The sequence below is a fragment of the Eufriesea mexicana genome, unplaced genomic scaffold, assembly GCF_001483705.2.
Source record: "Eufriesea mexicana isolate 0111107269 unplaced genomic scaffold, ASM148370v2 scaffold10888, whole genome shotgun sequence".
NCBI lineage: Eukaryota > Metazoa > Arthropoda > Insecta > Hymenoptera > Apidae > Eufriesea > Eufriesea mexicana.
The window spans coordinates 290,832-315,054 of record NW_016918552.1 but is presented as its reverse complement, the minus strand read 5'-3'; the positions used below and the strand labels follow the sequence as shown (position 1 = coordinate 315,054).

Sequence of the window (24,223 nt, the reverse complement as noted above, 5' to 3'; positions counted from 1 at the left end):
TATTCCGTTCATCCTTTTGTTTAGGACAGACTGTGTATCTAAATGTGGAAGCTCTGAAATTTGACAAGTACCAGTGTTGCGGCCCTAAGGACCGCAATGTCGCAGGCCAAGTGGAGGACTGTTTTATGTCCTTATTGTCAGCGTCCCTTGACTTCTACACACTCATTGTCACCTAAGCCACCACTTTGGTAAACCGTAACAAGCAACAATATATCACCCTTAAGACGACAGGCATAAGGACCCAGATGGATTAAACAACCACAACCACCGAAAAACGCTGGAGCTAGCACACACCCCTAATATTATTCGCAACCAATCAATAGACAGAGGAAGCTTATAAAACCATCGACAGAACAATCACGAAGATAGTTCTCCTAAAATACAGTCCACTTAACACTTCGAAGCTAGACACAACCTTCCTCAAAGAACCGTCCGTCACTAATCGTCACCAACTAAGATCGACCTAGTGACGATATACACTCAGTATACACCCTCTAAACATATGTGTAAGAATATATGAGATTAGGCGAGCCCCGGTTACCGATAAGGCGGCGTGAGTAACGAGCATGTTGCAGTGATAACCGAAGTCTCAAATCGAAGCGGCGATCCCCTTGATCCGCGATCAATGAACAAAGGAGGCCCATCCTTAATCCCTTGACTAAGGCAGATTTTGATACGTAGCGGCCATACCATACGACAAGAATTGAGATACGATATGTGCCATTTTTGTGGAAACAAGCGCCGTGTCAGAAAGCTAAACTACGCAGAGTGTCTATAGACACCCTCCATGTCACAAACGCAAAATTTCTAAGCGCCTATAGGCATCCTTCGTGTCATAAACGCAAAATTTCGAAGCGTCCATAGACGCCCTTCGTGTCACAAACACAAAATTTCTAAGCACCCATAGACGCCCACAGTAGTCAAGGGGTTAAAAGGGCAGATCGAGAAGCGTACGGGACAGTTCCTAGAGAGTGCGTTAAGAGGAGTTATTGAGAGACAGTTCTTAGGGAAGAGTATTAGCAGACAGTTCTTGTTGAATACTATTAACCCCTTACATATGGGAGTGTTCCTATTCCTCTTGCTTCAATTACGAGGGCTGGTGCAGGCTCACTTCCGGTCCCAGTGCATCGTATCGAATACAAAAATGCCCGAGAAAGTTGCGGGGTGGAGCCACGCCTGAAAATCCGGGTCACGGAGGGATGCTGGAGATCGTGAACAATTTCCGCGGAATTTCCGAGACCCCGAGTCAAAATTCAGAAAAGGTAGGGACCGCGACGAAGATTTTCATGGCCCTCTGGGAGCCGCTGGCGAGAAAACTGCCACGCGAAGATGGGACGAATTGCCAGGTAACTTTATGACGAGTCTCGTTTGCGGCTACGCAGCTACCCTGTCTTCTCTATCCACTTTACGAACTACGGAATCTGATTCCATATATACGAGTGGCATTCACTGGTGGAACGCGATGATATCGTTCGCGAAGGAAGAACAGGCGGAACGCGAGCGTATGGTTGTTTGAAGCTTCCTTTTAAACCCTGCCTGGCTCGCGAAGTGCCTTTGTTGTACTGGGATTGGGTTAGAAACACCTTTGTGATGAATTAAGTTAACATTCTTCGGAAGTATTTTCGTTTTTGTCTTTTTCTTAATTCTTTGGGGGGTTGTTTAACCCTTTGCATTCGAGAGGTGACTGGCAGTCGCCATTTGTTTTAACACTAGGTTTACGGAGGCTATCTGTATACCTATTTCTAAGGACACTTGTCAAATTGACAGGTAAAGGAAACCACGTGCCTTGTTTTTTAACGATTAGTTTAATTTAAAAACAGTTATATATTATATTAACAGTCTTAATATAAGTTAACTAAATCTGTTACCATCGTATGATTGGAGCAACCCTTCCGTCAAATTGACGGGTTCCGTAAATCTAATGTTAATGGTGTACGTTAAATAGGGAGTAAGGGATGATGGACATATTAGAAATAGCGACACGCGATGCACTGGAATGAAATAATTATATTCGGCCATTTCTTTCTTTTTATTTTAGTATGAAAAATATTACCGAGCTTATGAAAGTATAAGAGGAGCTTCGAATTGCTGTTTCTTCGGAAGCGAAGGGTTGATTTAACCCCTTGTATTGCATTCCTGTCTAACTCCTGAATTTCTCATGCTAAACGCCATGTTAAAATAAAATTATGTTTAACGTATTTTAGCACGAGCAAGGTCTGAATAAATACCAGGAACTTTTATAATTTTATTAGGAATAAAATTGGAATATAGTGGCTAATTAAAATTAAACAACTTTGCAATGCAAAGTTTCTTATAATTAAATTACGGTGCGAGAGGTTAATTATTAAAATTAGTTAAGTGTGTATCACTGTTTTGAGAAGTAAGTTATATTTTGTAGACAAAGTGGTGGAATTGGCTTTTCATTGTGAATTTTAGTTGAAAATTGTTCGAATTTTCATTATTAATTAGTGTTTTGTGCCTTTGTATATATAGTTAAATTATATTAATTATATTATATATTTAGTTAAATATGTAATTACTTATAATTATTTATAATTATTTAAATATATACTTATAAAATATTTAGTTAAATATATATTTAGTTAAATTATCTAGGTCAAATTATCTTAAATTATCTACATATATTAGTTAAATTATCTGTATGGTGTGATAGTAATATTTTCAGAGAAATTTAATTGACAATTTATTAACATAATCCCTGTTGACATGTATCTTGTTTTTTTGATATTTTAATTAAATTTCTAAATAAATTTTTAACTTAATAATGTGAATGTTATTTCTGAAGAAATTAAATTGAAAGTTGGTTGATATCGTTACAATAACTGATAATAAATGTATTGTCATTTTAATAGGTATATATATAATTTCAATATTCTGTGTGAAAATTTGCAAGAAAATTATTGAGAATTAATATGTATTGTTATTGCTAATAAATGATGACAATTTATTCAAATTTTTCACATAATAAAAACCTATTATTTTCTTTTTAAATATCGATTGAAGATTAGAAATTGCTGTCAATTATGAATATATAGTCCATTCAAATTCCTATTGCTAGAAAATTTTATTAATCAATCTTTATATATTTCTATTAGTAATAGATTGTGTTTCATGATTTAATATTTAGCTCTGTGTATTTAATGTGAGTATAATTTGATATTTAATTTATAATCCTATTACAAATAATAGGATTGATACTGGTAAATGAGGTGATTTTTTCCTAGAGAATCACGTGACCTTTAACGGTCTCCAGTTAGCTAATAATGTAAGTACTACATTATAGTACATTCTAGACTTAAGGTAAGCTAGAAGTCTTTGCTGTGGGTCTCCTTTCTTTGTTGTACGTCTTGTCTTGGGTGGCAAGAACTGGGACAAAGATTTCCTAGAGATAGCTTTTTCTTTCCACTGAAATTTCGTGTTCCAAATTATGCAAATTTAGAAACAAGGGTCAACCATCATTTTCCCAAACGTTAATTACAAAATTTCCTAAATTTCAAATAGCTACATAAATTAACATAAATTTTCTAATTATTTAGGTATACACTAAATTCCACTATCTACTTGATAGAAATTCTTTAATTCTAAATTTTATACTCGTTAATAAATATATTAAATATTCAAAAATCGAGAATAAGAATTCCAAAAAATTATTAGAAATGAAATTTTCGCGTTGATTGTAGACCTGTTTTTAAACCATATAACAAAGAAAGAATAATAGATACAAGAGACGATTAATACAGAGAAATTTTCACTATAATTTTCATCTTTTCAGAATTTTTAGAATATTTTAAAATAACAGATAGACAGGAGAATCCCTACACATAAAATTTCCTTATAATATTCACTTTCAATGAAACAGATTGTTAAATGAGATTCATTATTTTGTTACTGAGACCATTACGATATATACGAATTAAAAATAAAAAATTTCAGAGATATCTGCTTAGTCATTACTATCCTCTCTTTCGTGAAATTAATCCGACCGAAGATTATTAATGCCTTATATCGAATGGACCACTCTGGATAATTATCGCAGAATTCCTTTTAATTAAACACCCGGTAACGTGAAAGTTGAAAGCAGTGGATACGTGGTTTACATGCGCAAATAAAAATAGCAGGGTTACTGATATATCTCAGAAACAAAAGAACTGGGTTGGATTTACATCTGCGTCAAAAGATTACAGAAAATATTACATTGTTACCTGAGGCTATTTTAGAGAAATGGAATAACAATGTCAAGAAGAAAAGGAACAAAAATCGGTATAAAGAAAAGTATGTTAAAACGCAAACAGAGATGCAGAAATATATTTTGAATGAAACGAGGTAGCCAGAATTCTCTGTCAAGACATAGATTTTTACTAATAATTCTTTAGAAATGTCTTAGAAATTTTTACTTGTGATTTTTGTTAAATATTTCAGAAATTTTTAATTTGGTCTGATTTCTACATATGTATGTAGAAATTAATAATTGCTATGTGTAAAATATTTGATATCAGTATAACCATATAGCAATAAAATATTGTAATACAATGATTAACTTTTTGTTTCACTGTGAGACGTATTTAATATTTTATTGTAATTAGTACATAGTTAGAAACCTGTTCTGGCATAGCACCCAAAATTTGATCCTGTTAAAACTGTATATAAGAATTTATTTCTTAAATTATCAAGAATTATTGGAAATTATTAGAAATATTCAGGAATTATTAGAGATTATCATAAATTATTAGAAATTCTCAGAAATTCTCAGAGACTATCATAAATTATTAGAAATACTCACAAATTCTCACAAATTCTCAGAGACTATCAGAAATTATTAGAAATTCTCAGAAATTATCAGAGACTATCAAAAATTATAAAAAATTGCAACAAATTATTAGAAATGATCAAAAATTATCAGCAATTACCAAAAATGAACAAAAATGACAATACATTATTAGAAATTGCCAGAAAGCATAAAGAATGATTAGAAATTATCAGAAACTCTAAAGAGTTATCACCAATGACAACAAATTATTAGAAATTGTCAAACACCATAAAAAACGAACAAAAATGACAAAGAAATTATTAGAAATTGTCAGAAACTATAAAAAATTATAAAGAATGACAACAAATGATTAGAGATTATCAGAATGCATCAGAAATTAGCAGAAATTGGCATAAAAATATGACACCTTGTTCACCTGAATTTAATCTAATACTACAAAAATTACAAAAACATATATTTCCAAAATCTACATTTTAATATTCACATCATAAACGAGTACAGAATTCTAAATGCCATAAAATCCTCCAAAAAATAAACTTCCATTTACTATATACATATAAAAATATGTTCTATATTTTCTTTAATATACAAATAACATACGAAATATAACAAATAACATTTAATTGTATTTCAAACAAAAGATACTGGTTCGAATCCGCACGATAGAGAAAAGGAATATTCAGTTCACCGAATAATGATAATTAAATACGTCGAGACGCGGTTGAAAGGCGGTGAAATGATTAAAGCTTTTGTGGGATTCTCTCATTAACGAATGGAAATGCACACGCATCAAATTTGCAATTTGCAGTATTACTCTCTCCTTTCCCGATATTTTTTTTTAATTTTAATTTTAATTTTAATCCACAAGAAATACGAGGATACGTGAACGAGGAGATTGAATCTATCTGTCGATGAACTCCCGGAATTTTTTACTATCATCGTTAACTTTGATATCGAGTTATTATAGAGGAATTAGCATTCGTGGATGGAGCATCGATTTAAATGGGGGGCGAATTAATCATTGTACTGCGACGAATTGTCCTTTTTATTTTAATCACTGCGAATAGTGGGTGATAAATTTAACAAGTGTTAATGACATGGCACGTTTCTACTTGTATTAACTTGTTCAAATAATTAATTAAGTTCTTCTGAAGCTGACGAAGAAAAGTAACGATCTACGAAGTGTGAGTGTTATATAGAATGAAGTATAATTTTGCAATAACGTACGACGAGTTCGTTCCTCTATTTGCGAAGAATGGAAAAACGAATAAAAATTTTATGGAAGCAAATTATTATATTGTTCGTAAAATTTTATGAAAGCAAATTATTATATTGTTCATAATATACTGGATTAATTAATTAATCAAGTTCTTTCGAATTTAATATAGGGGAGCAGTGTTCCATGGACTGTGGGTGTTATGGAAAATGAAATATAATTTTATTTTCTTGTAAAAGACAAAATTCTTTTTTAATTTCGTGAATGGAAAATATTGAATAATAAGACCATCGAAGACAGATAAATAATATACAAGGTAAATTATGCGAATAGGATGCAAAATAATATTTCACTGTAAATGTAAATAATAATATAAAAATTGAAAAAGAAAAGAAAAATTATTCGTTCATCTATAATAATAAAAATATACTTTGATATCTGCTGATATATAAATTCCAAACTGTGTTGATGTTTAGATTAATAATTTTAATACTTAATTTAATATCTCGATAAAGATAATAATTTAATAAATTTCAAATTTCGAAAATTTGTTTAACTTAATAGTTGTAAGGCACAGATTTCTTTTCGTTAAAAATAAAAGATTGTATCGATTGATTAAAACGGAAATATAGGCTTCTATTTAAAACAAAATGTAATCATACCTCCCAGAAAGCATCGGTGCATAAAACAGCGTGAAGTTAATTCGAGAATATACCATGTTCCATATCATTTCATTTTGCCTTATGACATTTTTCCCATCTCTAACAGTTACAAAGATATGCCTGACCCAGTTATGTGGAACATCCGGTATAATTACACGTGTCACAAACTGATTAAGTTAACGAAGAAATAAGTAGAACAAGGTGAAAAATTGAGTAAACATAAATCTGTGGTGCAATTTATGGAATTACTTAAAACGTTCAGATCCTTAGATTTTGAAGAAACGATTCCCTGTGAGTGTATGAATGTATTTTGGAATGATAATTGAGTCTTTAATTAAATCTGAACCTCGCATTTAAATTTATTCATACTCTCGATAATAATAATTCTGCAATAACACGACTAATCACATGAAGATCTCATAGTGAATTAAAAAATTAGAGATTTTATAAAATAAATATGTTCTCGTGACATCCATTAATATCTATTTTAATCTTCTACAAATTCTATTAATTTATTTAAATGCACGGAGATATGAGAATTTTTTTAAATTCATAGAAATAGGATGAGAATTTAAAGGATTCGTAAAAGATATTAGGAGAATTTTGAAAAATTCCTACAAATATTAGAATAGTTAAAACATTCGTGGAGGAATGACGAAAATTTTAAAAAATTCGTAGGAATATTTGAAAAATTAAAAGATGCGTAAAAATTTGCGAAAACTTAAAAGAATTCGTAGGAATATTTAAAAAATTCTAAAATGCGTTAGAAAATTGCGGAAACTTAAAAAAATTCGTAGAAATATTAAAAAAAAATTTTAAATGCGTTAAAAAATTTACGAAAATTTAAAAGAATTTGTAGGAATATTTAACAAATTTAAAATGCATTAAAAAATTGCAAAAACTTAGAATTCGGAGGAATATTTAAAAAAATTTCAAATGCGTTAAAAAAAATGCGAGAACTTGAAAGAATTCGTACGAATACTATAAAACACAAAAAATTGATAAAAATAAAAAAAATCCGACAAAACAACTTTTCCAATCTCTTACCATTCCCGTCACAATCCGCAATCAATTTCCAAATTCATAACATCCCAATTTTCCCAACGAATCCGAACGAATCCAAGAAACGAAATTTCGCACTAAAACGAGCAATCGTTCCGGCGAAAAAATAAACTTCATACACAGCCGTGAAATTCTTAACGAACAAACGAATGCGTTCCGAATGCACACAGTAGAAAACTACGTCGCATTCCCATCGAGGCAGAGCTTTGGGACGAGCGATTTCGTTAAATAATAATTTCTAATAACCGCAATAACGAGGACGTCGGAAATATCGTTGATTTTATTTCTCTACACAGAACACGGCACACGTCGGAATTCCGTCGCAGCTGACCCGATAAGAGGCACGTGGAATTGCGAAATCGCGGTTTGCATGGCTAATAAAAATGTCAACCGACCGCCTGATTGCACGCGAACAGCAATATATGGCGTGCTCGCTGCGAACCGCATCTGTTTATTATGGCAATGATATATCGCCACTCGTGACCGACTTTTCAGCCGAATTTTCATCTATCGGACGAATTAATTTGATAAAGACCAAAGGTGTTTCTCGTGTACACACTCAGGATTTCAGAAAACGTTTCGTATTAACATTACGGTATCGGTAGTCTGATCTCCAAGAGACGTGCGTGACTCCGAATGATCATTAAAATCGTACTCCATTCTGAACCGATGTTAACGGCTTGAAAAATGGTCTCTAGGTACCTGGGCGAGTTGACAGTCGATAGGAATGGGAGTCCAATTTGCTATAGCGAAATGGGTCCACCTTTTCTGATACAACAGCGAAGATAGGTCACGAGATTTTTATTATTAATCGACAGTTACAAACAGCAATATACTTTGTCGTTGAAGAAATTGAACAGGATCAGTGATGAAGCATTGGCATAAGCTAGCAAGGATCAATATTAACTCTTTAATATAAGATAAACGGAGCGTCGACGTAACTTGTGCTATCACTGTGTCAGAATTTGCTATTAAGTGTCTGAAAGTATGAATTTCAAGAGTATCAAGGGTGAAGTCCGGTGGAGGGAACGGAATACTCTTAGATAATAGGAAGAAGGTTAAGATGAAGAATGTAATTGAAATCACAGTGTAATAGGTACCACTTCTAACATAATTGCGAAGACAGAGCAACGTGAATTTTTATTATTGATTAGGTGTATCTTGTCTACGAAATGGTATTAAATAGCATAGAAATGAAGAAATATGGAAGAAATATGGACCAATTTAGAGGTTATGTAAATATTTAACTATTTAACTAGTACAAAGAGCTTAAGAGTAGGGATCTCAAGAACGTCCAAGTCCGATACTTAATTCAAACGAATACTGCATCGATCCTGTGATTTATGCGGATTATTCGTTCCATGTGTTATTTCTTTTAACATGGAAGGGATAACATAGAGACAAGAGTAATCCGATTACCACGTCTATTCTCATCTTTCGTGATCACGATAACAAATAATTCTCGAAATATATTTAAAAACATTTTAATTAGAAAAGTCTGTACGATTAACTATTTACATTCGACAATACCTTCTGAGAATAATGTCTCCTCCAAGAATAATATTTCTGATGATTCAGAGAAACAAGGACTACTGAAGAATACTAACTAAATATACCTAAACAATTGGATATTGTATATATAATTAATATCCCAAAGAATTCCTTTGCCAAGTCAAGCAAAAGGCTAAGAGATGACACCTGGAATCTCAATATGACAGTTCATGACACTGATCACGAACCGACGTCCAAGTTAACACTAAACGTACCGGTACTTCACATATAAAGTGCTCAATGGTCTTATAAATTATTCTGATATATTAGAAAAATTCTCAATTAATGTTCCAACTTTTCATTTAAGACGATACAACTTTCTTCATATACAACAACATAAAACCACTTTTGCATACCACTCAGGTATTAATAGAATGATTATTAATGTTAACAACTCTTATGCTACCCTAGATCTATTCAACCAATCTCTTCACTCCATAAAACAGCTACTACATCATACCTTTCTGTTAAAAATTTTTTTTTCTTATACTTATACAAATCTCGTCTGTTTGTATATTTGTATATTTTTATTTTTATTTTTATTTATTTTTTTTTCTTTGTTACCTTTAATTTTACACGTCATTGTAATAATTTTCTTGTAATTTTTCTAATGGATTAATCTCGTATATATAAATAAATAAATATACCTATTCTTACCATAAGAGGTCAAATGACCCCTCGTGGTATCCTCGTGGCACCCCCTCGTGGTATAAGGTATGCAAATAATATTTCTCGGTGAAAAGTAAGTTAAAAGAAAAATGGAAAGCGAGAAATTAAACAATCAGATAATATACGAATTTACAGAAAGTCAGATGAGCAAAAAAATAGGAATAAATGTACAATTATAAAGTAAATTTTGAAAATGGTCATTTGACCCTGCTTGGTACGTTTAGTGTTAAACCCAAACACGGAGTACCGGGGTACCGAAGTTGGAGAACCCGCAGTTCCGAATGGCTTCAAAATTCTACTCTCCTCTTTAAAAGCTACAGCACTGCAGCGAAATGATACAACTTGGCTGACACGCAGTTACGTAAGACCCACGTACAACAGGGTTACACAACACGTGGACACAAAGAGCGTCCAGGAGACGTAAATTCCTTCAGCCACCCCGACGAGAGACGACGAAGGATGTCTTGAGGGCGGGCTAGACGAAATTGGCAGGAAAAGGAGGATTCTAAAATTAAAGGCTTCCCCTTTGGGAACGATTTCGAGGGTCCGTACGTGACACTCACCCTTGTCGTCTGCCCGGAACTCCTGTTGAAGTTCTTCTTTGGTTGGCTCTGAGTTTGATTTGGTCCCCGTCTGTTTCGTCGAGGATTCAGTCTCTTTCATACTCTTCCTGGCGTGATGGCCGCGGAAAGCCGCTTGTATCCTGGTCGCGGCTTCTTCCCTTTGCTTTTCTACGCCCTTTCCCTCGGTCCTCTTTTCTTCCTTACCCTCGTTTAAGCTCTTCGACTCTGACTCCTTCTTCGACTCCTTCGATTCCTGCGTCTTCTTTTGCGACGCCTCCTCTGCCTTCGTTGGACTGCTGCTCTCCGATACTTTCAGGATATCTGAAAATTCATACGAGATTATCACTCATGGATCAAAGCATCGGAAACTTGCATGGTTTGTTTTCTTGAGGCATTGATTTGAGTGGATGCGAGTTTGAGAGGATGATGCATGGATTCTACCAAATCGCTTGCAGGATTCCTACAAAGTGGAATGGAGGAAGGTTTCAAGGGGATGTTTCTCATGTGTTGGTGTGTATGGATGACGATATGAGAAATATGATATTAGCATTGAAAATTACTAGTGACACTTTTTCAGCTTTGTCAGCTTTTACAGATATTAAAGATACAAAATAGCTTTTTACAAAATTGGTATTGATTTTTATTATGATGAATATAAATTATAGACCTGGCTGTTTTCATCGTATCACTTTACTTCTTGTTTTGTATGTATAGTTACTATTTTAGAAATACACTAGAGGGCGTATGGGGCTCTAGTGTTAGTACATCTTTTGACGTAATAAAAGTGACGTTAACATACCATTTTTATTAATATGTTTGTTATTTATTACGCGATATTTTTGATCAGGAAGTTTGAGAATCGAAAGAGAAATAATGATATAAGAAATTAATTTAAATAAAATTCCTAGACACATCAGTGCCGTCTAGTGCAATTCATTGTAATTAAAATTAATTCTATAGAATGTAATCTGTTTTCCTGTCAATTTCTGTATTCGATGACTATCTAGAAACAGTATTAACCTCTTCAGGGATACTGACACATGTGCACGTTTAGTTTTTTTATCTCTTTGCACTCGTCGACTTTTTGGTTAAAGAAGAGTAAGAGTTCAAAGAATTTTTGCTATAAAGCTGACGATATTTTTTTGAGCAGAAAATAAGAAACAGTATAATAATTTCAAATATAAAAATAACATTTTTAAATATTTCTGTCATATTTTCCAGCATTATAATTCTATAATTTTGTAATTCTAAATCTATAATTAGAAAATAATGACAATGATAAAATAGGAGACTTAAATACAATATTAATGTTCAGATAAAGAAAAAATAATAATAGTAATAAAATAAGAAATTTCCCAAAAAGCAAACAATTTTAAATATAAAAATAATATTTCTAAATATTTCCATCACATATTCCACCATTATAATTCTATAATTTTATAATTGTAAATCTATAATTATCAACGCGAATTCCGCGATCAGAGAAGTTTGTGCAAATATTTCGCTGGATGTTTGCAAAGCAGCATGCTTACTTTGACACGTTGTATACATTGAAACTCGTGCAGATTCGATAAAAATTCTTTTAATATGATCCACGTATCACTAGCTGTGTATATTTAACATATGCATGTCTCAATGAACGCGTACCATTCGCCAAGAGATTTAATCATAGACTCCGAAATACACGTATCGTACGCAATTCTCTTTGAACTCGAGTTTCACATAGTTGTCTTGATTAAACTTCAAGCTCTCATTCCTTTGGGAATTGGTAGATACGCGAATCCACGGTTACTCTATTTTGATCTCGCGCGGGCTATAAATCCGCCAGCTTTAATTACTGAGTTTGAAATACACGTATGCATATGAGAAAAAAGACCACTGACCGTGGCGTTGAATAATTTCCTCGGGTTAGGTCGGATTTTCCGAAACTTGTCAGAGTTTTGAAAACGTGGAAAAGATAATTTCTCGGTACGCGGTTTTCTCGCGTTTAATATGTATGGCTGAAGTTTAAGGAGAGTGTTTGCATGAGAAATCGAGAAGAATATACGAGTCGAGGTTAAACAAAGATTTCTATACCAGACGTGGGCAAATTGTGTTTCTAACTGAGACGAATTTCGAGGAATCGTGGATTTATGAATTATTTCTTGGGTAATGAAGAATTGTTCGTGAAAGGCGAAGATAAATAGGTGTTAAGAATAATTATATGTACTCGGAGACTCTGTGTCACAAAATGTATGTAACATTCACGACCTTCACGTTTCTTATTTGAGAATAATTATTTCAGAAGAGGAATATATACAATTCTGATTTCTCAAATCGTAAATTGAAAAACTTAGAAGACTATAATATATATTTCAACATAACTTGTGTCAATCAGTGGAATTAATAGAACAAGAATAATAAAAATGATAAAATATTAATATTAAAATGAAAGAAATTTAAATAAAATTTTGAGAAACTTTTTAAGTGAAAGAAAATGATTTTCACTGTGAAGACAAAACTGTGAACCGAAAGAGAAATTTAATTCTTATTCAAGGAAATACATGTCTATAACCTAATATATATTTCTTAATTGCATTAAAATATCTGAATCTTAAAAAAAATTAAAAAAAAAAATATAGCATAAAAGAGAAAGTCTTTCACTGCAAAGAGAAAAGAAGAAAGATAATTATGTGTTGAAATAAAAATTAAATTGACAATAATTCAAAGAAATACATTTCCATAAATAGAAAAGAGTATTGGAATACGTTTCTATTAATAGAAAACAGATTAATACAGCTAAATTAGGCTAAATTATATTATTTATTATGCAGTTTGTAAGAAGTACAAAGAGAGAGTGAAATGTTAAAATGCAAATAGTACAAACAATAATAATAACTTAAATAATTTTTCAAATATTCATACCATCAATTAGCTAGAAAGTTGTCAAACCCAAATACATCTCCATTTAGACTAAAAAGATTCACTCCCCTAAACCCGGTACGCCGATTCTACTAATAACTCAAACTCCATCATTATACTGTACATACTGTAAGTAATCAACTGATGCATCGATTTACGTATTTGCTTTTCATGTTCCGCATAACACTATCATTTTTACTTATAATTCCCATTTCAGGAATTGATTGTAAAACTCGGGAAGTCAATAAAAAAAAAAAAAAAATTCAAACCTTCTCCACCACATGCACATCTCGAGACTCTAAAATGCAGACTACAAAAACCGCAGCCATCCTCACATCCTGAAGAGAAGAAAAAAAGACCGTTGTTAAAACTCAACAACGATTCTGTCCCTCAAGCCAACGCACCTAATTCGTGTGCCAGGCAGCGAGTACCCCGCAGCTCTTACGCTGAGCTCGTGAGTCTTCTTGCAAATACGGAACACCCACCTCACCGGCTATCATAAACGTAAAATAAAAAAAAAGGAAAAGAAAAGGGGGAAAAAAAGAAAAATGGGGAAAAAAAAAGACGAAAGAGGAGAAGAGAAAAAATAAAGAAGGGATAAAAGGGGAGCGGAATGAAAGAGAGAGAGAGAGAGAGAGAGAGAGAGAGAAAGGAAAGAATGCACTCGCGTGAGAGACGGTGATAACAAAGGGGGTTGTGAATCATTGCTGGCGCAGCGTTAGTGACACGTGCACAGGGTGCATACACGTGCACCTTGCCGGTAACGCGCGTCTAATTACTTGGTCGTGTTTCGTGCAGGACCTATCCCAAGGCGGCATGCTTTTTCCCTGGCCCGAGCACACGCCTCAAGGAATAGCTTTCAACCCCCGAAAGGAGAAACCGTGTCTGATAAGCGAAAAGACCGGCGAATGCGAATTGGGAGATTAAGAAAGCGAATCGCGACGGCTGAGAATTAATTTTGCGGGAATTTTTGGTGTGTAGAAAGCCGGGAATGTTGAGTAATTTTAGGAGAAAACTATGATATTTTTGGAATTGTTATTAGAATTTTGGAATGGTTGAAATTATTACCAATTACTAATTTTGGGATGATTGAAGTAATTATTACTATTTTTGAACGATTGGAATTATTATTACTAATTTGGAATGCTTGGAATTATTATTACTACATGTTTTGGAATGATTGGAAGTATTATTACCAATTTGGAATGCTTGGAATTATTATTACGACATATCTTGGAATGATTGGAATTATTATTACAACATATTTTGGGATGATTGGAATAATTATTATTTTTTTTTTAATGATTGGAATAATTATTTCTACATATTTTGGAATGATTGGAAGTATTATTACCAATTTGGAATGGTTGGAATTATTATTACTACATATTTTGGAATGATTGGAAATATTATTACCAATTTGGAATGATTGGAATTATTATTACTAATTTGGAATGCTTGCAATTATTATTACTACATATTTTTGAATGATTGGAATTATCATTACTACATATTTTCGAATAATTGGAATAATTATTTCTAAATATTTTGGAATGATTGGAATTATTATTACTACATATTTTGGAACGGTTAGAATAATTATCACTATTTTTGAATAGTTGGAGTTATTATTACTACGAATTTTGGAATGATTGAAATTATTATTACCAATTTAAAATGATTGTAATTATTATTGCCACATATTTTGGAATGGTTGGAATAATTATTACTATTTTTGAATGACTGGAAATATTATTACCACGTATTTTGAAACGATTGAAATTATTACCAATTTGGAATGATCGCAATTATTATTACCATTTTGGAATGATTGAAGAGAAAATAAATGGTGTCAAAGATATGTGACTGATATAATTACTCTTAACATTTAAAATTAATTTTGAAATAGTTATTGAAATTTTATTTGCAATTTCACATATCAGAACCTGTCTGTAACCTAAGAAAGGAAACAGTGGGACCAAAATAATTATTCCTGTATCGATCACTCATCAAACATAACAATAATAATTTTATTTGCAATTTCACATATCAGAAACCTGTCCGTAACTCATCACCATAAAATAACAACAAAAATCCCGATATTAGCTACATCCACGGATCATACTTCATCACTCGTAATCCGATAATTCCGCGTAATCCCAAAAGGGTGTCAATAATTTTAATACATCGCGTATTTTATTACCCAGGGACCTCGAATAAACTCGTCAAAATGTTTATGAAAACCGATTGAAAATCCAACAACGCCCGATATAAATTTCTGCCAGGCGAAATCCGGCGTTAATGAACGCGCTGGACACGTACTGTCAAGAGTATCGGTAATCGTTGGAACGAAAAACACGAGGGTATTACGAAATTGCAGGCGTAATTGTCGATGATTAAACGCTGTTTATTCGCTGACGAAATGGTCGAAATGATTCCAGTTGTCTGGCATCGAGCGAAAAAAAACGAGAATTGATCGTGTATAAGTCAAAAATCTGCCAACCAATGTCGCTGGAAAGTAATTTTCTCCTTCGTCCCTTCGGCTTTACGGGCCTCTAAAAAAGCGACGGAGATTTACGACAGCGCGAAGGTAGCCAGAGAAGTATAAAACTGTCGAAACAAGGGCCAAAGTGGAGATCATGCAGCGCGAAATGAATTTTCTCGAGGACCTGACGATCAGGATTAATCCTTTGGCCAACAGTTACCAAGCTTAAAGAAATTTCCCATTGTGTACATAATTATCGTTCCATTGTAAATTATATATATGTAGCATCGGATTTGGGTGGATTGACTTACGATTGTATTGTATAAAATAAGCTTATAAATAGAATGACAGCTATGAAACAAGAGAGATTCACTGTGGACACGCTCTTCTCATCTTTCTTAGACTGACTTGGACTTCCTACTTCTTTGACTGACACACTGACACTCCTCAAGCCTGCCAAAAGACTGGCTTAAAAATCTCTTAAAGACTGACTCGTCCGCGCCCTTGTACCCTTAATTAAACCATTCATTCTGTCCTTTTTTTCCCAATCATGCCCCTTTTCCACGGAACCTCGGTGGGTTAGGTACTCCCTAAACTTTTACTCCAGTCTACCATAAATATTCCTTGCAGTCAATGCTCTTGCACGTGCTAACTTTCGTTCTAAGCCTAAACACCCTTGACATTCTTTCAGGACCGTACTCATTCTAATCCTACATATATTTTTATCGATGACGAGAACACGACGTCTTTCAGTGGTGGTGGATGTTTCAATAATTTGGGACCTTATGCCTATCGTCTTAAAGGTAATTTATTAACCCTTGCTAAAGTTCACCTAAGTGGTGACTAGTTTTAGAACCCGCAGTACTCTCCAGCGTAGTAGAGACTATGTGACTCTACAATAATTTATTGCGAGTTGTTTTCATTATTTAAATATCTTTACCTAAATATACTAATGTGTTAACTGTTGAAAAATGTAGAAGATATTGGTGTCCATTTCTATCCAAAGTTTGGTAAACAGTCTTAATCGATATTTACCAAACTTTCATTAAAAATTCCACCTTCAACGTTGTCATCTTAATCACTCGTCTTCACGATCTTTCTGCCAATATACGTATAGTCATTTTCTCTCTAACTATCTTCCGTTATTCCATTTTTTAAAGCTTCTGCCTCTTTTCCATTCACCGGTTATTTGACCGTGGTAAGTGTAATGTTAAAAACCAAACTCGAGAATTCGTTTTCATTTTCAATATACTATTGTACATTGTATTGTAATGTTTCGGAATTATACAGATCGATGTGTCAGTTGTGTCAATTCGGTGAAATCGGAAACTGGAATTGATTTATAGTGCTTAATTAGAAATGGCTCGGTGTTTGTCACATTACCGTTTCGCGTTTAGTTGGATTAACTTATTTTAGGAGGCGAGTTTCATTTGGACAGTGAAACGCTTGAATTTCCGAATAAATTGTATTTGATCAATTAAACGTGCTTCGCTTGACCTAGCTAGCACTTTCAAACGAATAGTAGATTAAAGTGTGGTTAATTTGTTTATAAGTTGTTTAGGAAATGTTCGCTCTTGTATTTGAAGAAAAATTCGAATTAATATCGATACGAAGTTTGTATGTAATTTCTAGCGACGTTTTGAATATTTCTCAAATTTTCGAATATTTTCTTATTTGCTTTACTCGATAATACTTTATTATTTTTAATTGATTATGACAAATGGAAAGGGAATCGGTATGAAAATGTGGAAATGGTAAAAAGATTTATAGCTTGAGAGTAATCGGAATGATTAAATAGAACCAAGAGAACGTAGGACGAAATTAGAGCACTTAATATCTCTTCAGAGAGTACACAAACAAGAGTTTCGTCGTTATCAGTTATATAGTACGAGACAAGAGTTTAATAACTTATTCGAACAGTGAAGAATTTACAAGATAATTAACCTCCGTTAAATAACCACATAGAAATCCATCTATGTTAATAACAGAATCAATAAATATAGAAAAATCAAATAATCAATTATTTAAAATAAATAATAAATTATTATAAATTATAAATTATAAAGATAAATTATTCTTCAAGATCCTATGCAAATTCATGCACAATTTGTGTAAGTAAATAAACTATTGAACGAAATAAAAATATATGTAACAAATTGTATTTAGAAATTTGTATTTTTAAAAAGACCTTATAGATTATTTGCAAATTGCAAAATGTCTAATTTTTTACATATAAATTTAATAATTTTATTCTAAGAATAATGGAAATTTTATCGTGTCCCCCAAGCATACCATATAGAAAATGTTAAATAAAATTTTAACCTACAGATTCTACTCGATTACCCATAGAAATCCATAAAATTATACTAATGCAAAGATTGTATTATTTATAAAATTACAGCATTATAGATTGTACTATTTGTCCATTATTTCCATTTAGATCTAGTTAGTACACTTGTCCATTGTGACTACAATCCAATTAACACCTTTATGATCTGCTCCATTCAGAGGTGAAAGAATTTATTACCCGACCTAATCATTTTCACGCGTCTATTCACCGTATCCGATATTAAGCCCAATTCATTTCTCCCCACTAACGATAATACCAGACAGAACCAGCGAAGGATCGCGTTTAATTAAAACAATGGTCGATCGAGACAAGATCTGATCCGGTATGGTGGATGTGAAACATCCTCTGGATTAAGAGCGTAACAGGGTCGGTTAATTGCCTTCTGCGCATCTCGCCTTCACCTTCGAGTAATTCATGGTTTTTGCGAGGCCAACACGCGATAATCGAAGTCGCCGTTTCGGGTTTAGCTTTACCTTCACCCTTCGCTGATTAACAAGCGCAAACTGGCGATCATTAAAGCGGAAAACTAGATCCAGACTGCCACGTGTAATGAGAGAAATTATTCAAACTGTAAGGAATAACTGTTTCCCTTACAATTAGTATAGTAACTGACTTCGTGTTTCAACTTCTGCACGGTACCGCGAGCATCTGCAGCCAACTTCAGTCGATAGCGAATGTTCGCTTCATATCCGATTCTCTTCTGCGTCAGAATTTCTAGAATATAAACCACATTTCTTACTCATTCCGAATTACCATTGATTTCTTAACACCTCATTTATTTTTTAATAAAATTATTATTAAACACGACATTATTTATGTCATTTGATTTGGAGGTTATATTTAACTGGGAAAGTTACGAGGAGCCAAACGGGTTTGTAAGGATTTGGATTTGCAGCTCAAAACAAATTTATGCATCGCAGGAACAACAGAATATTTGCACACAGATGATTTCCATTATTTTCTGAAATTTAGGAACTGGAGTATTACGTGTTTCTGGGGAGAGACAAACCCATGGCGATATTTTAAATATATTACATTTAAATACGTTATTTCTATCACTGCGAGAGATACGTATTCATATTTATCTGAATTATTAGAGAATATTTGAATTAATAAATATTCCATTTCAATCCATATATGTATATATACATTTTCATAACCATACGTCGCAATAAACGAATACTGCGTAGTAACTTTATATTCCTATACGTACCTATATTGAAATAGTTCGAACAAGTAGTATTTCTACAAGAAGCATATAACAATATCACATAGTCACCAACGGTATATTAAATTGAAAATTAAACGTACTTAACGAAATACACACTACGCAAATCACACGAGGACAAGAATTGTTCGACACGCTTGACGACACGACCGCGATACGACGCGGTTACATTCCCCCGTTCCTGCGATCTTTGTTTACACGCAGCGCTTCGTACAATATTTCGCCAGATGGCGTTAGATACGACGTTTCCGTTCCCCTTCCGCGTTCCCACTTGCTCCGGAATCAGGGAATAAACGGAACGGGAGAAGCATGACGCAGATAACGTCTCCGATGAAGAATCTCGACGCTTGTTCCCGATGGAAAAATCCGTATGAAAAAGCCGCGTGCATTGAATGGCGACCGTAGTTTCCGATACCTCGATCGCGAACGTTTCCCTTTATTTTCGCATTTCGTTGCTCGCGAGTGTCCTATATAACTCTTCCTGCCGCCAGTTGTTCCCGAGGCTCGTCGAATGCCACGGAAACCGGGAATCCCGTAACTTTTAATGAAGATAAACGCAGTCTAGTTCACGAGAATTTTCCGAAAGATAAAGTAAAGCGTGACTGATGTGCGCATGCGCGTGTCGTTCTCGCAACGCTTCACGCGTAGTTTCTGATAAAATATACGGTGAGTACGATTCACGGATATTAACCCTTTACACTCGACGACTTTTTGGTTAAAGAGTTCAAAAATTCTGTGCTATAAAGCTGACGGTACTTTTTTGAGAAATTGTATAATAATTAACACGAAGAATTATTTTATATCGATACCTCGCACACCGTTACATTATCCTAAATTTGACATATTGATTAATATCGATTTTTGAGATTTTATCGATATTCATTGAATGAGAGAATCAATTTTACATGAGAATACATGTATTTTGAATTGATTCGATTTTATTTTCATCTTATTTACTTTTCATTTTACTTAAAAAGAAATATAATTACGTTTTTATTTACGTATAATATAATTACGTTGCAGCAGTGTCCATCTTGGTGTCCGGAATGGGGGCTATTTATGGACACTTATCTGGACAAGTGATTGTGAACATTGGAATGAAGGAAAAAGAAGAGATAATCGTAAAAGAGACGCTCATGTCTGATGGCTGTATATGTATCGATAAAAAATTAATAGGAAATATACTCCGTGAATCCAATTTTAGTAATTTAGGATTATAGAGGACGTTAAAGTGGGCACCAATTTAGACAAGATATAATACCTACTTTGAGGAAAAGAATAATTATAAATATACGAGTGAAACATTATTTCCAAAATTCAGCGACTATGCTAATCGGCCATTTTAACACCTCATCCCTAAATGAGAACAAAGAGCAGCGGCACAAAGGGAATTGTTAAAAGAACAGTTCGACACCGATGAATTATTCCTATCAAGAATTCATAAGCAACAGATGCTCGGTATTGGATATCGGACTCAACCGCGAACCTATTAAACGTGATCGCTTCTCGATTGCTTTGAAACGAAAAAGTCTAAAATACGAAGCGAATATAATGAAACATCCTTTCAAGAAATAATTGCCGACTCGCGGCGCTTTAATCGAGTACTCGAGTTTCCACTGTCGTTCTGCCGAAAGGAGAAAAAAGGACTTTTAATCTTCTACTTTAATTCTTGCCGTACAAAACCGCCTTTTTTATTATCACCCTGCACGATAAAAAATAGGGGGAATTATAACACGAAGCCTTGAAAAACCGAGTATTCTCTAAGCAATAAAATATTCGCTGACATCGAGAAGATTTAATTTATTTTTTAATTCTGTCCCTCCATTTTTCTTTTTCTTTCTTTTTTCAGATATTTCTCGACAAGGTTTAACGAATTCGAGTAAAAAGAGAGAGAGAGAAAGGGAGAGAGGGAGAGAGAGAGAGAGAGTGAGTGAGTGAGTTGATACATCGTATAATTTGCAGAATCGACAAAAACTCGGATCGTTCCATCGTGAACGTAACAACCACCCGAACCTCCCAATTTGCAAGTCGATTCTTAAGAAAATTTTCTTCGGAATGCATAGAGAGCGGTCGATCCCGACTAAAAACGGTGACGTCGAATTTTACTTTCAGATGCCTCATGTTAATACATTTGGGTAAATTGCTTGGCAGATTACAAGGAAGCCTCTACTGCCGGCTAACGAATTACGTTTCGAACGTCTAGGGACACGGCTCCGATCGATCCCCATGGAATACGAAACAGCGTGCCACTTACTGCACATCAAATACCGCTATCGCATCCCAATCTATGATTCAACGTGTTTCATGAAGGTATAATAAACGCTATGCTCCATTAGTCCTTGGAGAGCCTACCCTAAATGTTTCGCGGCTTTGTACGTCGCTTTTGCTTCGTGGGACTATTTTTGAACTATTTGAAAAAATTCGTAGCGAATAGCATATTTAAACAAATAATTTCCCTACGTTATCTTTAGGTGCAATCTTCGTTAGAAATTATGGTCCTTAAAATTTCTGAGAGTGGGGGAAGTAGAGTGGTACTTGGAATAGTTGGGTTGGACACGTTATGAGGACTATTTTTGAAATATTTGAAAAAATTCGTAATGTTTAGTATATTTAAAAAAATCATTTCCCTCTGTTATCTATAGATTCAATCTTAGTCGGAGCTTATGGTTCTTAAAATTTCTGAGAGCGAGGGAGGTAGAGTAGTACTTGGAATACTTTGACTGGACACCTTAGGATTACCTAAATAAATTTCAATTGTTTCCTTAAAGGAAACGTGACGAAGGAATTGTATTGTTTGCAGAAAATTCTATCTTGCACTTCAGATGGAAATTTTCGCATAAATCACTTTGACTTACTACTGTTTGTTATGCCAGCATAACTCCGCGTGTTTTATTTCCATTGAGAGCGTAAAGAATGCTCCTGTATATCCTTAGAGGGGGTGCGACGCGGATCCTGGTAACGTTTCGATTATGCAATCCGCTTTGTATTCCGTGGAGAACAATTCAGGTAAAACCAGCAGATATTTCCCCAAACGACGTTTCGATATCAGTCCTCTGCCGCTAAATTTGTTACACGGACTGCAGTAATCCATACGTCGTACGACGATTTTTAATCTTCCGCGTGGGGACATATGATACTGAGAGGTATTCATTCAGAGATACCGGCTAACATTCTTGCAAGGTTTAAATAGTATAACTGATAATTCTTCAATTAGTTACAAACACAGAATATTGGAATTTCTTCCTTATTTTTCCTTCTAAAATGTAACGAAACGTATGCTACAATTTTCAGAAAAGGGAATTTATAGTGAATGAATTTAGCGAATTTATATTAATTTTTATTCGTCAAATTATCATATATTTATTTATCTTATTATATTTATTTAATGATCTATATTTACTTAATTACATTTATTTATATTTATTTAATTATATTTATTAATTATCATATATTTATTCGTCAAATTGGCGAATTCGTGTTGTTGATATACTATCCAGTAAAATTTCCTCATTGTTAAAATCAATTATGTACATAAAAAAATTTTCAGATGCAAAATATTTGTTGTAAATTTAATTTCGTTTTATGCAAATACTAATAGTAATATTCGACATTATTGAAACAAGAGTCATTCATAAAAATAAAATAAAAATAATAATAAATAAGCACACTTTGAATGGATAGATTTACACATGCCGAATTGAATTATTTACATATTCCACTAACGCAATAATTTGTGAATATTTTTAGGAATTATTAAAATTTTACGTAAAAATGACGTAGAATTATTTTACTTCGATATTCCACGCATCGTTGATTAATTTTAAATTTGATATATGTATTAATTAACATCGATTTTCAGAACCTGATTAAGTGGCGACTGAGGGTCGCCTCTCGAGTGCAAAGGGTTATCAATTGCCTTATATATATTCAACAATTGTAACAAAAATTCTACCTCTCAGTAATAATATTAATATTTTACTTAATAATAAATACCGAAATTCTTAACGAGTGAAACAACGTGGGAGAAGAGGATGGAAACGAAAACTTGATAAACACTGCTTATGAATTCGTTATGTGTGTTTCATCGCAGCAGAATTATCGATCTCAAATGAGGCTCGATGATTTGCGAATTCCATTGGAGTGAAAGAAATTAATGAAGCTAGGCTTCGATTCAGCATTAATTAACAAACAGGCACTATCGACGTTCCGGTGCCTCCAGCGTTTCCCCTTTCTGGAACAAGCTGAAATAAACTAGCGAACACTTTGCCTGTGATTAACGGAATTATACCTTGTTTGTATGCGAGCGTTCATGACCGAAATGCTCGCAGCTTTGGCTAATTAAAATGTAGATCAATTCAGAATTTTGGTATTACAGCTTGAGTACAGTTTCATTCCTGTTCCGCGAAATTATATTTTACCTTCGAGAATTACGTTATCTTTCTGGGAAAAGGACATTTTCCTTAACAATCAGATTAAAATTGTGACGACTGAAAATCCGAGTAATTTATTTTTCTCTATATTTTTTTTTTAGTGTATTGGATAAAACATTTTTTAGACTAGTTTTGCTTTTAAAAATTATACCACTCTTCTGGTAAAAATATTTCTCTCAACGATTGGACATGTAAAGAATTTGAGAGATTTTTTGATGAAATATTTTTTAAGTTAAGAAATATTTATATCGATATGAGTGTTTCGAAAATTATGAAAATATAAGTTTTCAATAATTATTGCTATACCTACGTCATTG

At 33.4% G+C, this 24,223-nt stretch overlaps 1 protein-coding gene across 1 annotated transcript in view; it reads right to left on the bottom strand.

The window, feature by feature from the left end:
- igl (IQ calmodulin-binding domain containing protein igloo) overlaps positions 1-24,223 on the bottom strand; it is a 208,857-nt gene that overhangs the window by 48,697 nt on the left and 135,937 nt on the right. Inside the window, exon 2 of the mRNA XM_017908466.1 lies at positions 10,513-10,833. Within this exon, the coding sequence (XP_017763955.1) occupies positions 10,513-10,833 (321 nt within the window). The remainder of the gene's footprint in view (positions 1-10,512; positions 10,834-24,223) is intronic.